The 14,916-nt window shown below is 38.4% G+C and overlaps 1 protein-coding gene and 1 non-coding gene across 5 annotated transcripts in view; one reads left to right on the top strand and one right to left on the bottom strand.

Moving 5' to 3' along the window:
• UMAD1 (UBAP1-MVB12-associated (UMA) domain containing 1) overlaps window positions 1-5,936 on the top strand; it is a 190,564-nt gene extending 184,628 nt beyond the window's left edge. For all 4 annotated transcript variants that reach the window (XM_011363154.2, XM_023532991.1, XM_011363169.2 and 1 more), the window contains exon 4: window positions 5,097-5,936. In XM_011363154.2, the coding sequence (XP_011361456.1) occupies window positions 5,097-5,354 (258 nt within the window). In that variant the 3' untranslated portion in view covers window positions 5,355-5,936. The remainder of the gene's footprint in view (window positions 1-5,096) is intronic.
• Window positions 5,937-11,265: 5,329 nt separating this feature from the next.
• LOC111743268 lies at window positions 11,266-11,401 on the bottom strand. The gene has a single exon (XR_002781621.1). It is a non-coding gene; the product is annotated as a small nucleolar RNA SNORA70 (small nucleolar RNA).
• Window positions 11,402-14,916: the final 3,515 nt, after the last annotated feature.

The raw sequence follows: 14,916 nt of genomic DNA, 5'->3' as shown, positions 1-14,916 counted from the left end.
AACTTTGTTTGCTGTAACGATAATTGATAAGGAAATTTCTTCCTACGATTAAAAAAAAGCCATTCTAACATGGTATACTCATATTTAAACCATGTAAGGACAAATGCTCATTTGGGAAAGAAGTATTAAAGCTAGATTATGTGAAATAATATATTCAGGAACACTGCCATAGCAGCATTTCTATGAACAGTATTAATCAAAAATCACGAATATGTTTATGAACGTAATATTTGAAGTAATTTTTTAAAATTTGGCTATTAACCATAAGGTTAATCGATTCTTTTCTTCTTGCTCTATTGTAGTTAACATACTTATTCTTCCCTTTAAAGATCCATTTCATTATGCAAATGAAAAATCTAAAAGACTTTGTGTCTGAGAGAGAGGGCTGCTTTTTGCAGGGGACTATGCACCTGTTTCAGCCCTCAGCCCCCACCTCTGCTTCCACTGGCTGCCAAACTAGAGACTTAGTGATCAGGGTTAGCGGGTGTGGGCTCCTTGAATTTTGAGTCACATTTCTTTTGTGACTTATTCTTGTTTTGCCTTATAATTTCTCCCCTTCCAGCTCTCAGCATGCCAACAGCAGCTGCATCATGGCGCTCACCCTGCTGCCAAGAGGCCAGGCAGCTTCCTTGGAGACTGTAACACTGCACTCCAGCCAACTGTTAGGCGATAGAGGCTGGAGTAGTACCTGCAGCGCAGCTGAAATGCAGAGCTTTCTAGGAGGCATTTGGTGGAACACTTTGCCCATGGTATTTTAAAAGTTAATTTAATTTTTGGAAACTTTTTATTATGGAAAATTTCAAACATATATAGTGGTAGAAAGAATACTGTAGTGTATTCCTATGTGCCCTCCTATCTCCGTTTCAACAGTGATTGACTCAGAGACAATCTCGTTTCACTGTCTGTGGTGTTTCCCTATCAGACTGCTGGATAGGGAAATGTGTATTCCCAGGGATACACATCTTTTAAATTACAGTTGCTTTTCCATCTTCCTTCAGTCTAAGATCTGTCACCTTAATGAGTTTCTGTCCTTTCTTCCTAAAAGTAAAAGATATTAGAGTCTTTTTTCCTTCTAAATGCCATATTAGTAACTGTTATATTTTCCAATAACATCTCCTAAATTTTCAAGGCATTGTTCATTCCATCAGACAGTCTATCCAAAGCATGTCTGAAGTATGCAGGGCCTTAGAATGTATGAGCTCATTAGAGATAACTGGGTCGGATCCTCAGTTTTACCACAGACTAGCTGTATAACCTGGAACAACTTTCTTAACCTTTCTGTGCCTTAGCGTCCTCTTGTTTTTAACGTGGGACTAATGGTACACAGCCCAGAGCTATTTTAAGACTTAAATGAGTGGACACATTTAAATAGCCTTGGTGGACCCTAGCACAAAGTGAGTGTTCAAAATATGCAAGTTGCTGTCATCATCATTTTTTTCTGTCCTCACCACTCATTTTACAAAATAGAGAACTGAGGCCCAGGTGGGTGAAGTAATCCCCCTTCTGGTCATATGGCAGTTGTATGAGGAGAACTTTAACAAGAAACCACATCTCAATTCCTTTATTATTCTAGATATAGTTTGACATAGTCTTGTCCTCAAGGAATTAGGTTCTGGCAAATAAGAATGATTTGTAAAGGAAAGGGAAAAGGATTAATAAAAGTATGAAGAAAGATATACATATTTCTGTTGGAGAGTTAAACCTTAGACATTTTGTGTTTAGAAAGCAAAGTGCTTTAGTGGAGAAGGTGAGATTTCAAGAATGCTTTTGTTTAAGAAGGGAGATGATTTGGCTAATGAAACTGGAGAACATTTTGTACACAAGGAAGAAAGAGAAGCAAGTTCAAGAATAAAACAAGACTAACAGATCTAGGGAACATTTGCACCTGAGATTAAAAGAGAAGGAAAAATACAAGAGGGGAGGGGAAGGTAAGAATATTTTGACACTGAATGTCAAAAACAAAAGAGATGGATGGATCGTAGACTTTATCTAAAACCAAATGGGAGCTGACATTCCTAAAGTTTTTATTTATTCACTTAACTATGTGCTCATGAGCTCAGAACTGTTCTATTTATGAACATTATTTAATCCTAATGATACTATGAAGTAGGTACTATTATTGACCTCATTATACAGCTGGGGAAACTGAGGCACAGAGAAGTTGAATAACTTGCCCAAGGCCATTCACTTATTAATAAGCAGGAGACCTAGGATCTGCACCCAGGTAGTCTGGCTCTAGAACCTGTGCTCTTAGACGCTGCAGGGCTGCTCCATGGGAGCCAAAGCCCTACTGTATGCTTCATCTTGAAAAAACCAGCATATGGTGAAGCCCTTTACAGAGGCTGGAATTGCGACATCATTTACTCACTGATAGGTGTACTCTTGGCTGATCCATGGACACTTTGTATTTAAGTCCCATTTAGGTTGCAGGAGGCAGGTTCTGTCCACTGAATAATGGGCCTTTGTAATAAGCTTTGTCATAACAGGGTGTGGTTCCTTTTGTTCTATTTGTGGTCCTAAGAAAGGACTCTGGTGTTTCATTTTCACATAAAGTTATAAGACCACTCCTGATAGGGATGGGTTTGGCAACTTCATTAATTTGAGGACATTCACTAAACAAGTATTTCTTGAGGGCCTGTTCTACGTGCTGGGGGATGCCTGTGAAGAGAGCAGTTTCTCCTCTGCAGACTCTCCATGGATTTTTCCTTTCTTATGAACTTCTTCACATTAGGATATGAAATGCCATTATTTCTGCCAACTTAGAAAACAGAAAATCAAATTGAGAGAAACCTCAGTTGACCCCATATCCCTTTCCAGCTACTGGCCCATAGCTCTTTTCTCATTTATGGCACACTGTCTAGAAAAACTCGTCTGTGCTCGTATTTGCCTTCACCTTCTTTCCTCTCATCCTTGTTTTAAACACACACCAAGCAGACTTTCTCCGCCAGATCTCATCCAGCTCCAGACTCAAATTAGATCCTCCTGCCTACTGACAGCTCCACTGGATGTCTGTTAGGCACCGGCAACATGCAGAACTGGACTCGATACTCCTGTCCAACCCTGCTCCCCCAATACTTTCCCATCCCTGTAAATGGAGACTCTATCCTGTTGCTTAGGCCAAAAACTTTGGCTTCATCCTTGACCCCACTCTTGGCTCTCACACCCCACATCCATTCCATCGCAAATCCTGTTAGCCTTTTCCTTAAAGTCTCCAGAATCCAAGTGTTTCATCTCACCTTTACTATCACAACCTGATCCACATCGCAGTCATCTCTCGTTCCCAGCTGGTCTTCCTGCTTCCTTCCCTGGCCATCAATCTGAATATATCTCTTTTGCAGCAATATGTTCTTTTGATCCTATATGCAACAATATGGTTGAATCTCCTACATATAATGTTGAGTGAAAGCAGCCAGAAACAAGAGTTCATACTGTATGGTTACCTTCATTTAAAATATAAAAATAGGTTAAATGCTGTTAGAAGTCAGGATGGTGATGGGGGGTGGAGACAGGGAGTTGATTGTGACTGAAAGAGAGCACCGTAAGGGCTGGTCATTTCTGTTCCTTGATCTGGGTGCCGGTTGCGTACAGGTGTTTAAGTTGGTTAAAATTTAGCAAGCTGTACATTTATGACATGCTCTTTTCTGTATGTATTTTACCCTTCCATAAAAAGTTTTAAAAACTCGCTTTTTATTACACAGAAAAATCCTCCTCCTCTAGACTTAAAGGAATTTACCAGCATTTATGACCATTATAATGTAAACCCCATGCAGGCAAAAATCTTGTCTGCTTTCATCCAGTCAAGAACTATTTATTGAGCACTAGGCACTGATCTGGGCATTTGGGATACAGCAGTAAACACAAGATGACAATCAGAATAAATGATATAACATATTACAAGGTGCTAAGGACCATGGAGAGGGGGAAAGCAGGCGAGAGAGACAGAGTGTGCTGGGGTGGAGGAGGTGAGGTAGGCAGGATACAGTTTAAATAAGGTGGCCAGGAAAAGGCCTCACTGAGAAGGTGACATTTGGGCCAACACTTGGAAAGAGGTGAGGGAAGGAGCCCAATGTGTATTTGGGAGAAGAACCTCCTGGGCATCAGGAAAGGAAAGCAAAAGACTGAGGCAGAAGCAGCTGGGTGCGCATGAGCAACAGCAAGGAGGGAGCCAGGCAGACTGGCTGAGGATAAGGCCAGAGACATACCTGGGGCCGGGTCCCCAAGGGCCTTGCAGGCCTCTGTAAAGACTCTGGCATTTTATTCTGCATGAGACCAAGTGAGGGTTAGGCAGTAAGTTTTTGCCTAAACTGTTTTTAGTTAGGTTTCAGCCATTGTGGAACTTGCATAGAGAGCTGCTCTGAACATCCTAGTGCATGCCTTTTGGTAAACTACTGCATGCAAGATACGCCAATTATAAAGAAACTGAACATGATATATCAATTCTTATTTGAATAACTTACATAACATGTCAGTTCCAGTGAAAGTCAGGCAACCAGTCAGTGCTCATGGTACCACATTAGAGGTAACATATTAGGGTAAGGTCGTCAAGTACTCAAGAGTGGAGAATACAGAGATATGTCAGATAGATTGCTTGTCCTCAAGGACGCTAGAGTCGAGGCGGGGATAAGAGGCATGCATATGAAGCAGCAACTAGCAAGGACACATATAGGAAATGCCAAATAGCATCCTAGGCAGTTTGCCCCATAATTGTTCAGAAGTGGGCAAAGTCCCTTTGGCCTGTGTTGATACAAGATTTCACAGAGAATCTTGATAATTCCGTAGAGCCTGGTTTGGAAAAGCAGAGACAGGCTTGTAGACATTATCTGTCCTTGAGAAATAGCAAGAATGTCAGTTTGTATTTGAGGGTGCCATGGGTGGGCAATCTGAATAAGAATGGGGTTTAGGATTCATTTTAAAGGCCAGTAGAGCTTTAGATGGAGGTATTTCTCAAGCAGAGTATATAGGTGCATTCTAATCTAGAAATATTTGTATATTCCCTTGTTTCTCAATTATTCTGGTATAGTCATGCCACATTCACCATTACTAAACCTCCAAGTTCATAAGGTCTAAATGATTTAAATATATATATGTATTTTTAGACTGGCACAGAAAACTCATCCAGTGTGACTGTAGCAAGCCCTGAGGCGGAAAATAAGGCAGGCCAGACTCTGGAAAACAGCTCGTTAATGGCCGAGCTTCTGAGCGACGTACCCTTCACCTTGGCCCCGCACGTGCTGGCCGTGCAGGGCACCATCAGTGACCTTCCAGACCACTTACTCACCTATGATGTCAGCGAAAACTTATCACGGTTTTGGTATGATTTTACTCTTGAAAATTCAGTGCTGTGTGATTCATAATGTTTGTTTGTACCTTAACAGCTTTAAAACACAAGTTTGCCTGTTTTATTTAACTTGTTTGATATTCTTTGCCATTTCCCTGTTTAAAGGCCTTCAGAAAAGCAAGGATCATAAAGCAGAGAAAATATTATTCTCATTGCTCTATTTCTTAGAATAAAGTATATTCGTATAAAAATTGAATTTAAGCATCACTTCCTTTCTCTCAAATAATATAAAAATTAGGCAATCAGGGTTTTATGAAAGGAGTAGATTTCTTCAACCAGGATCTCAAGATAGAACACCTCAAATTTCCCTTAAAAGAACAATGAAGAAGAACTGTGGCATTTGCCTCAGTTACCACAAGTCTGAAGTCTGCCCTTAAAATTCTTTTCTCTGGTTTGGAGGAAGGTTGAATTAATATTATTCCTTCTTCTTCCAAAGTGTTTATGAATAAATTCAGGAAAAAAAATTTTGGCAGTTAGCTTAATTTCTTCACTGTTGATTTAGACATTGATGTGGAAATTGAAAAGTTTTCCTAAAAAGCAGTGGGAGTTTGCTGATATAAGAATGCTATAACAAGAATGTTCTGGATACTGTTTCTTTGAGTGATGAATTTCAGTTTCCTTAAACCTGTGCCAGTCCTTCCCACCTTGAACGATCCCGTGTTTCTGCCTTTGTTTTCCGCCTTGTTGTTACTTCAGACTCTGCTCTCGCCAGCTTTCCGAAGAACCGTCCCTGCTTCTGCCTCAGTTGGCGTTTGTTCTCCTTACTAGTGTTTGAGGAGATCCACACTTCCTTTCGACCTCTGCCTCCTAAAGAAAAACATGTCTTGATGACACATATTATTGCTGATAACATCCTTACTTAGAAATCTGTTGGCCACAGTACGGATGGAAATGTTTTATTGCTAGAAAAACTGAAATCGACTCATTTCCAATTAGGCAAAACACCTAGATATGACTTTTAGTTCTTGAATAGCCATTATATATTCCAACTAAAAGAGAAAAGACCTGCCATTGGTCAATAAAAACTGCAAAAGGAAGAGATAAATTGTAATAGATAATTTTCTGTGCCATGTAAAATTTAAATCACATTTGTTGTAAATAGTAGCAATACGTTTTATTAATTCTGTGCCAAATTTTAAGCATATTTTTCACAAAGATAGAGTGCCATAGCAAAACTAAACACTGTGCATAAGGGTACGTTAATTATTCAAGCTTTAATGTGTAATGCATGTTTGTTTAATAAATGTGGCATGGTCTTGATAAAAATGCTATATTATTTAGAAGATAAAGGAACATTTCTATTGACAAAAATGCTTCATTTACAAGTAACGTTATCACATGAGACGAATGATTAAATTAGATCTTTACATAGTTTCGGTAAAACATCAGCCTAGGAAATATGACTTATTACTAACACAGATGTGAACATTTTGTAGCAGTTTTTGTGAAAGCACATCCTTTTCAATATCCATGTTAATGTACCTTAAAGCTAAATGTAAGCATGTCATCAATTTATCTAAGTGTTAAATTTTGCCTTAAATACTTATACATTTCATATATATGTATGTCTACTATGTTATAAATATGATTATATGTATTTTCATTTGTCTACAAAAATTGTTATATTTAAATAAATGTGAATTACAATAAACTGACCTTTTGATTAATTTCAGATCCAGAAAAAAAATGGTTTTATTTAAGTAAGTAGTTTGTGTAACACAGTGAAAAGTATGAAATTTCCTCTTATACGTAAGCTTTAAGGAATAACAATGAAAACGGTAAGATCACTCACTAGTTCCAGCTTAGTATTAAGGACTGGAGAGCTTTGCGAGAAATCACGTGAACATTTCTAGATAGAGCCCATCACAAAATTTAATGAGTACTAGTGTTAATAACCTATTTTTAACAAAAATATTGTGAAATGAGCATTTTACTTTTCTTATCTTGTTTAAAAATCAGTGTTACTATTTATACCTGGAAGAAACATTAGAAATCAACCAGCTAACTCCATTTTACCCAGAAGAAACCTGAAGCCTAGAAAGGAATAAGTCACCTAATTAGTGATAAATACATGTTTACTTTTATAGTATTAACAATAATATAAATTCTAACAAAACTGTATGCTCCGATGGGAAAGAGTTCAGGCTTTTGAGGCAGAACTGGCTCCCTCTCTTACAAGCTGGGGGACTTTGAATCTCAGTGTGCTAACTTCTGATGTCCTTCATCTTCCGCTTGTTAAATAGTAATTATATGCACCTTGCGGGGTTGCGTTAGGTTTTAGATGGTGCATGTCAAATGCCTGGCAGTATAAAGCTTGACACATCAGAGGTGTTCTGGGAACGAGAACTGTTATAATTCTCATCACTAACCACACACATAAAACAGTCTCATGAAATGCAAAATATGTATTAACTAAACTGCTTAAAGGGTAATATAAAAAATAGCTACCTTACATTTATTGTAGATCCCTGTGTGCCATTATTTTTTTCCGTATTAAATATCTATGAAAAATAGTCCTAAAATATGTTGGTTGACTCTTCTGAAATTCCTTAGTTAAGAAATCCAGAGGGAACACTTTTTCCCACCTCCACCCCCCTATTATTAAGCAGCATGGTTTTTTCCTTAATACAAGTTATCATTATAAAGTACTATAGATGTAGAATGTACAAATGATTTTCTGGAATCTTATTTTTGTCCCTAAAATATATATGCAGGAAGTTGCATGTATTTTCTTTTCAGCTTTTAAAATGGCATTCCCATCCTTCCCTAAAAACAGAATTAGAGCGGCAGCTCTGTCCAATTTATTATTCTAATTAAATTTTGATTAACTGAACTTTTAAAATTGTATCTATCATTAAATGAGAGCTAACACATGTTTCTGGTTAATAGTTCTAGACATCCCACAATAGTTTTTTAAAGTAAACATTCATTGACACTAACAGATTTTCTCTTTCTCAGAGTAAAATAATAAATTGAAAACAGCATGAAAGAAATATCTTCTAAAATTCCAAGAGAACTAACTGATTTCTCATAATTCTAAGGATGGAGATGGAGTAGCAAAGAAATAATCTCATCCTTGTTCTAAAAGAGTGGTTTTGGAACATTTAGAGCATCAGCTCTTACCCCCTTAGTGCTCATGATAACGATCAATAAGTGAACACTATCCTAAGTAATCTAGCAAGGAATATGTTACCTTCAGAAATTAATAGATTGTCTTGCTAATCATGTCACTAATAACATTTACATGAAAATTAAGTGTTTTGGATAGGTGGTTGGAGGATATTATATCTTTCAAAGCCATGGAGGAATATAGGTTGTGGACACTATCTTTTGAGCATTTGTGTTATATTACTAAGGGCATGACCTAAATATTATTGAAAAATCTAAAACTCTCAGAATAGGTCTGACTCCAATCATACCACTGTAGAAATGATTCTTTATGCCATATGGTTTGGTGGATGGATGCGGGTGGAAAAAGCTAAAGAGATATATTGATTGGTACATAGGAACCCTGTTACAATCAGTATAGCAATATATTAACCATCTTTTTTTTTAATTGAAACAAACTTAACTTTAGAATATTTTTAGGTTTATAGAAAAGTTACAGAGCTCTTGTATACCTTTTACCCAGTTTCCCTTATTTGCTACAACTAAGGAACTGACATTGGGACATTACTATTGACTAAAGTCCACATTCCGTTCAGATTTCACAGTTTTCCCCTGATACCTTTTTTCACCTCCAGGATCCTATCTCGTATGATATACTATATTTAATCATCAGACTATGGTTATGAGTTTGGAGAGGAATATTACAAAGGTAAAATCATATCATATCAAGGGAACATGCTATCAACATGACATTACTGCCGATGTTAACATTTATCACCTGGCCAAGGTGGCGTTTGTCTGATTTGGCCACTGTAAAGTAACTCCCCAACCCCTTTTTATACACCACTCTTTGGAATTAAATCACAAAGCACAGCCCACAGTCAAGGGGTAGAGAATGAAGTTCTACCTCCTTGAAGCCACATAAATTACTTGGAATTCTTCTGTATGAGAGAGATGGCTCTTCTCTCCAATTTATTTATTTATCATTTACTAAATTATATTGGGACTCCAAATCTAAATTAATGGTAGCCAAGAGACCTATTCACATTTTTATTAAAGTTAATAAAGAAAATTTCAAACATTGTACATGGTGCAGATGAATACTATTTGATGTTGGATATAATATATTCTATAATTTCCTCAAAATTCATCTTCCCATAAATATTAGATATATTTCTCCTTAACTTGTCATGACTATAACTGTATGCTCAACAGACCTTTCCTGGAAGGCTACGAGTGAGTACAGCGTTATAAGCAGAGCCCTCTTAGACTCTTGGCCTTTTCCTGCCTCATTCCTATAATGTGTGCACCTTACATGTTATGTCATTCTTCAGCAAGTAGTGTAGAGGTAAGGTTGAAGTGTAATCATTTTCCTCTTTAAAGAACCAAGATACAAAAAGCTGTTCACTACAATAGATGAGACTTTTCTTAGTAATAGCAAAAACAAAGTTGTAGCTCCTTAAGTTTCTAAAGAAAGGTTTCATTTTCAACCTTTAAGCAGCAGCGTAAGGAAACAACATTCTTTCAGAAACTCTTCTTTGTACTTCTGATTAACCAAAATTCAACTGTGTGCTAAGCTGATCTCATCCAATTTCAGTTGCGGGGAAAGGGGTAGCAAAAAGCGTCTTATTTTGTTCTTGGAAGTAACCTGAATATAGTTTTTTTTGTTTGTTTTGTTTTTTTGTCCAGAATGTTCCCAGTCCCAATTTTCACCCCTACAAAGGATATAAATTCCTTACAATCAAAGGTAAGGCAAAGGATAATTGCATCCAGAACAACCCATCAGCACGCTAACTCTGAACCAGCCTACAGACAGCTTGTTAGTTACAGCCCAGGCCAGAGAGGGAGTCAGACAATAGACCATTTCAGAGGTCAGTTAAGGAGACAACCTCCCACTTAGGACTGCTGCCAGGGACGTACAATCCAGTGTCTGACATCTGGGATCTGCAGCTGCCAAGTCTGCCCCTTGTGTGGCCACAGGTGTTGGCTATAACTCTGAGACACGTGGAAGAAGGAATAGGGTAATGTCAGTTTCATTGTGCACATGTGTGTTTACATGTATGGTTTTTCTTTTAATTTTGTTTTTCAAAAAGTACATAATTTATTTTGTTTCAAAATTAATGTATTTCTGCACAATGGCAAGGAACATTTGGGAGGCTAACAGAAAAGAAGCTTTTGTTCATGAACAAAGCCAAGCTTTTACACCTACAGGGTATACTATATACTAACATGCTGTCTGTTGCATTTTCATTTGAATAGGCCTCCTGAGGACCAAAAAGAAATAAACGGATGCTAAAAAGCAAACACACAGTTAGTCTAAGATAAAGCCTAAATATTCATTCTCTCCCTATATGTTCTCTCCCCCCTCATCCTTGTTTTAAATCTTCAGGAGAATTTGTATTTATCAATATGTATTTTTTTTTTGACAGGAAGTAGGATTTATTGGTGGGTATAAGAAGGGGTCAGCACCAAGATTCTCATGAGTGCAGGGGTCATGATTAGGGATGGATTTGACCCCACGGCCATCTGGGATGAGCTGCGTTTCAGCTATTATGTCTTCAAACTCATCTGCATTAAACTTAGTGCAGCCCCACTTCTTAGAGATGTAGATCTTTTGGCGGCCAGGGAACTTGAACTTGGCCCTGCGTAGAACCTCAATCATGCTCCTTGTTCTGCAGCTCAGTGCAATGGACATGATTATTTGGCCAATGTGGACCCTGGCCACTGTGCCCTGGGATTTTCCATAGGCTCCCCACATACCTGTCTAGAGTCTAGACTAGGGACAGCATGAGGTCAGACATGAGTGTCCACTGAAAAAGGGCTGTCTCCAAGGTCCCTTAGGGCAACCCATAAAAGCAACAGCCTGCATACACTACCAAGGATGCTGCTGCTTTGCAGCCACAGCACACTGGGCCTCCATGGGGAAAAGAGCACAGTTGGCTTAATTGGCTATCAGTATGTCCTTCTGAGCATGGAACAGACTATCTAGTTTTCTATCATGCTATGCCAGCTTTGACCATCAGCTAACTCAGCTTAAAACAGTAACACTAAGCTCTCCTCTTCCCCTTGCAGGAGACTTAGCTCCTGTTTGTGAAGCGAATCTAGAAGTTTCTACCTCAGGTAGGTATTTGAGGTTTCTAACCCTAAAGATATGGGCAGCAGTAAAATGAAGATGATTAAGAGATGAGAATGGTACTTGTAAGAACTACAAAGAGCCAAAAGTCAATAGCATTTAAAAAAAATATATCTGTATCTCTATAATTAAATATATACTTTTGCCTTATTGTGCCCACCTCATAGGCCGAAATTAGAAATTGAATTTAATGGCAGAGGAAGGAATTTTCAGATTTTATCTTCTTATTGAATCTCTTCTATGGAGAAATGCTTAACTCCTTAGGCCAATGTTTCTCCACCTTTTAAAGCCCAAGTGCCCTACGATGTTTTTTTCACTGTATGCTGCTCTCCATAGTCCTCCAGCCAAGATTTTTGACAGGTTTTACTTTGTATATCCTATTACAAGGCAAAAGGTAAATCAAATATGCTTTTTCAAAGTACATCCGCTGTCCCATTTCTGTTAAGAATCTATGCTCTCTTGTTGATGTCCTATCACATTTATGCTTAGCACATAATAAATCCTCAATTGGTATTTGTTGAATGAACATACCAATGAAATAAATCATTAATTATCTATAAATGACTTTACAAAAGCAAAGGAATAGAATTTCAAAACTTTAGTAGTTTTTCAGGGCCCAGCAAATTCCCCAAATTATCGTGCTGTGTTTACGCGGCTGAAAATAATGCTTAGTTTACTAAGCCTCTACAAATTGTGCCTTTGGTCTGTTTTGGGTATTCTCCATGTTTTTCAGGTTGAGTTTTCCTCTGCCCATAATGACTATGTGTGTCCTCAGGATGAGTAAGAACTGATTCTAGACAATACAGTGTATTTTGGTGCTTTGGATTCACTCATTTGAGGTTTTATCAGGCTGCCAAGTTTCCCTGTGTGTTCTTGGTTATGTTTGCGTATATTCCTGTCCCAGAATTTATTAATCCTATCTGACCTGTCCTTGAAAAATGCTTTCCCTTCTCATATGCTTTCTTTCAAGCACAATTGGGTATTTTAAGTCACCCTGCTTTAGAAACGGACTTTTTTTCTAGGAGCGGGAGTGCACCTTTCTTGTAGTACTCTCCCATCTCTTTCACTTCCTACTCGACCAGTTCTCTTCCCTTGTCATATGAACATATTTACGTCTTTCCCCTCCAACTCCAACTATAAACTTTTTCCTTCTCTTTAGAGTCAAGCTTCTTGAGAGAGTGGTCTATATTTGTATCATCACTTTTTTTTTATTACTTTCTATTCACTCCTCTGCCTTCTGTAATCTGATTTCCCACCCCTGGTTAGAACCTCCCCTGAACTGGTTCATGCGGGAGCCATCTCCGACCTGCCAAATGCCTTATCTTTATTTCGTTGAGGCAGTTATCACTATTGATTATTTCCACTCTCCTGAAAGTGTCTTCAGCCTTGATTGCTGTAACAATGCTTTTCTGGTTCTCATTCCATCGCAGACGTTGGGGACTTCTTTTCCTTACTCTCCCCCTAAAATGTTGGTGTTCCCCAGAATTCCATCTTTGGCTCACTTCTCTTTCATTTCTCTTTTCTCTCTACAGAATCATATTCATGCCTATCTGCCGCTGTTGAAACCCAAATTGATCTCTAGCTCAGAAGTCTCTCAGGTTCCATATCCACAGTTAGCTCTCAGACATTTCTTTTGACTCTTACTCTTAGCTTCTGTAACAGATCATGGTAGCTGTTGATTTTATTTCCTCCACACTCTTTCTCATCCCCTGTCCTATACTCTCTTTTTCCTTGGGGAATCCCTTCTTCATTCCATATGGTCCTGATGGGAATAGCATACTTGTTACTATTCCTACACCCCCAGGGACAGACATATAACTTGACCTGGTTCAATCAGCATCCCTCCACCAGCTGATGCTAGATGTCAGGAGAAAGCAGCACCTCTTTTGCTGGTGTACTGCTGACAGCCATCCTCCCCTCTGTGTTTAAAGTCCTGACCATATCATTTGAAGCCCTGCATTACCCAAGCAGGAAATCTGAGTCTATCCATTCTTCATTCTTACTCACCTCCATACTCAATAGATGATGAACTTTAGTTAATTTTATATCTTAAAGGCTTGTCTCTTAAATATGTACTCTCTTCTCCATACCTCCTGCCCCTACTTCAGTGCAGGCCTTTATCATTTCTCCTGATTTCCCTGCATCCACTTTAGCCCCCTTCTCATCCATCCTCTGTGCCAAAGCCAGAAGGCTTGTTAAAAAAAACAAACAAACAAACAAACCACTGACCCCTTCAATAGCTCTCTGGTATCCTCTGGAGAACTGAAGTGGCTTAAGGCAAATAGGGGACCCCACCTGCCTCTCTTGCCTCACCTGATGATATTCCTATTCACGTCCTCTGTGTTCTTGTACTGTTGAGCAATGCCCTGCACTATTGAACATGCCACACTTTCTCTCGCCATTTTTACATCCTGATCTTTTTGCCTGTAATACACTCGGAATTCCCTTCTTTTAATTTTTCTTTTTTTTTTTTTTAATTTTTTTTTCTTGTGGATATTTGTTTTAGGGAATATAGTGAATATAAAATTTAGGATCACAAACAATATGAAGCAATTTCAATCTTCCCCAGAGTCAGCCCAGCCTTCAACACTGTGCAGATGTAAAACCACTGGTGAGCCTCGCTAAAAGCAGTCTGACTACTACAGACGAGGCAAAAACCACACCACGTTACACTTATGCAGCAACAATGCATTCATATTGTTCTCATTAGTCATTAGTAGTCAGCTTGTCTAAAACACCAGAAAGAAGCAGAATGGAGCTCACAAAATAGGCTAAAAAATGAACCTGTCCTTGCAAAACACACACTAGAATGGAAGAAGAGACATTTTTCAAAAATATTATGTACATTACGGAAGCTGCGTTCATTCCAGCCATCTCGTGACCCAATCTGTGGCTAAATTCTTTTACAAGGTTTGAGTCAGGTATCACCTCCTCTGGGAAGTCTTCTTTTATTCCTCCTAAGCTGGATGGGATGTCCTCCTGCCTTCCTATAGCATCCTATGTGTTCCTTTTTCAAGGCTCTTGATCCACACTGTTGTAATTGTTTCCTTACTTGTTTACTTCATAACTCTGTGAATGGATCATAACATCCACGCTTAACATGGTGCCTGACACACAGTGTGAGTTCAGTAAAAGTGTGTTGAATGGACAAAATTTCTTCACCGTTGATTCAAGGAAATGAATGAGAGTTCTTGTCTCATCTACATTAGAATCTGCCCTTGAGTCTGTACTGGGAGCCTTTAGGCAACCTTCTGGATGTTCACACTAGAATATGCTACGTTTCCTAAATGCCCCCGAACTTAGCTTATATCCCAAATAATTTAGCTTCTCAAATTTT

Source organism: Pteropus vampyrus, unplaced genomic scaffold (genome assembly GCF_000151845.1).
Source record: "Pteropus vampyrus isolate Shadow unplaced genomic scaffold, Pvam_2.0 Scaffold4, whole genome shotgun sequence".
NCBI lineage: Eukaryota > Metazoa > Chordata > Mammalia > Chiroptera > Pteropodidae > Pteropus > Pteropus vampyrus.
Note: the sequence above shows the minus strand (reverse complement) of the source record. Positions and strands in the feature narration are given on the sequence as shown.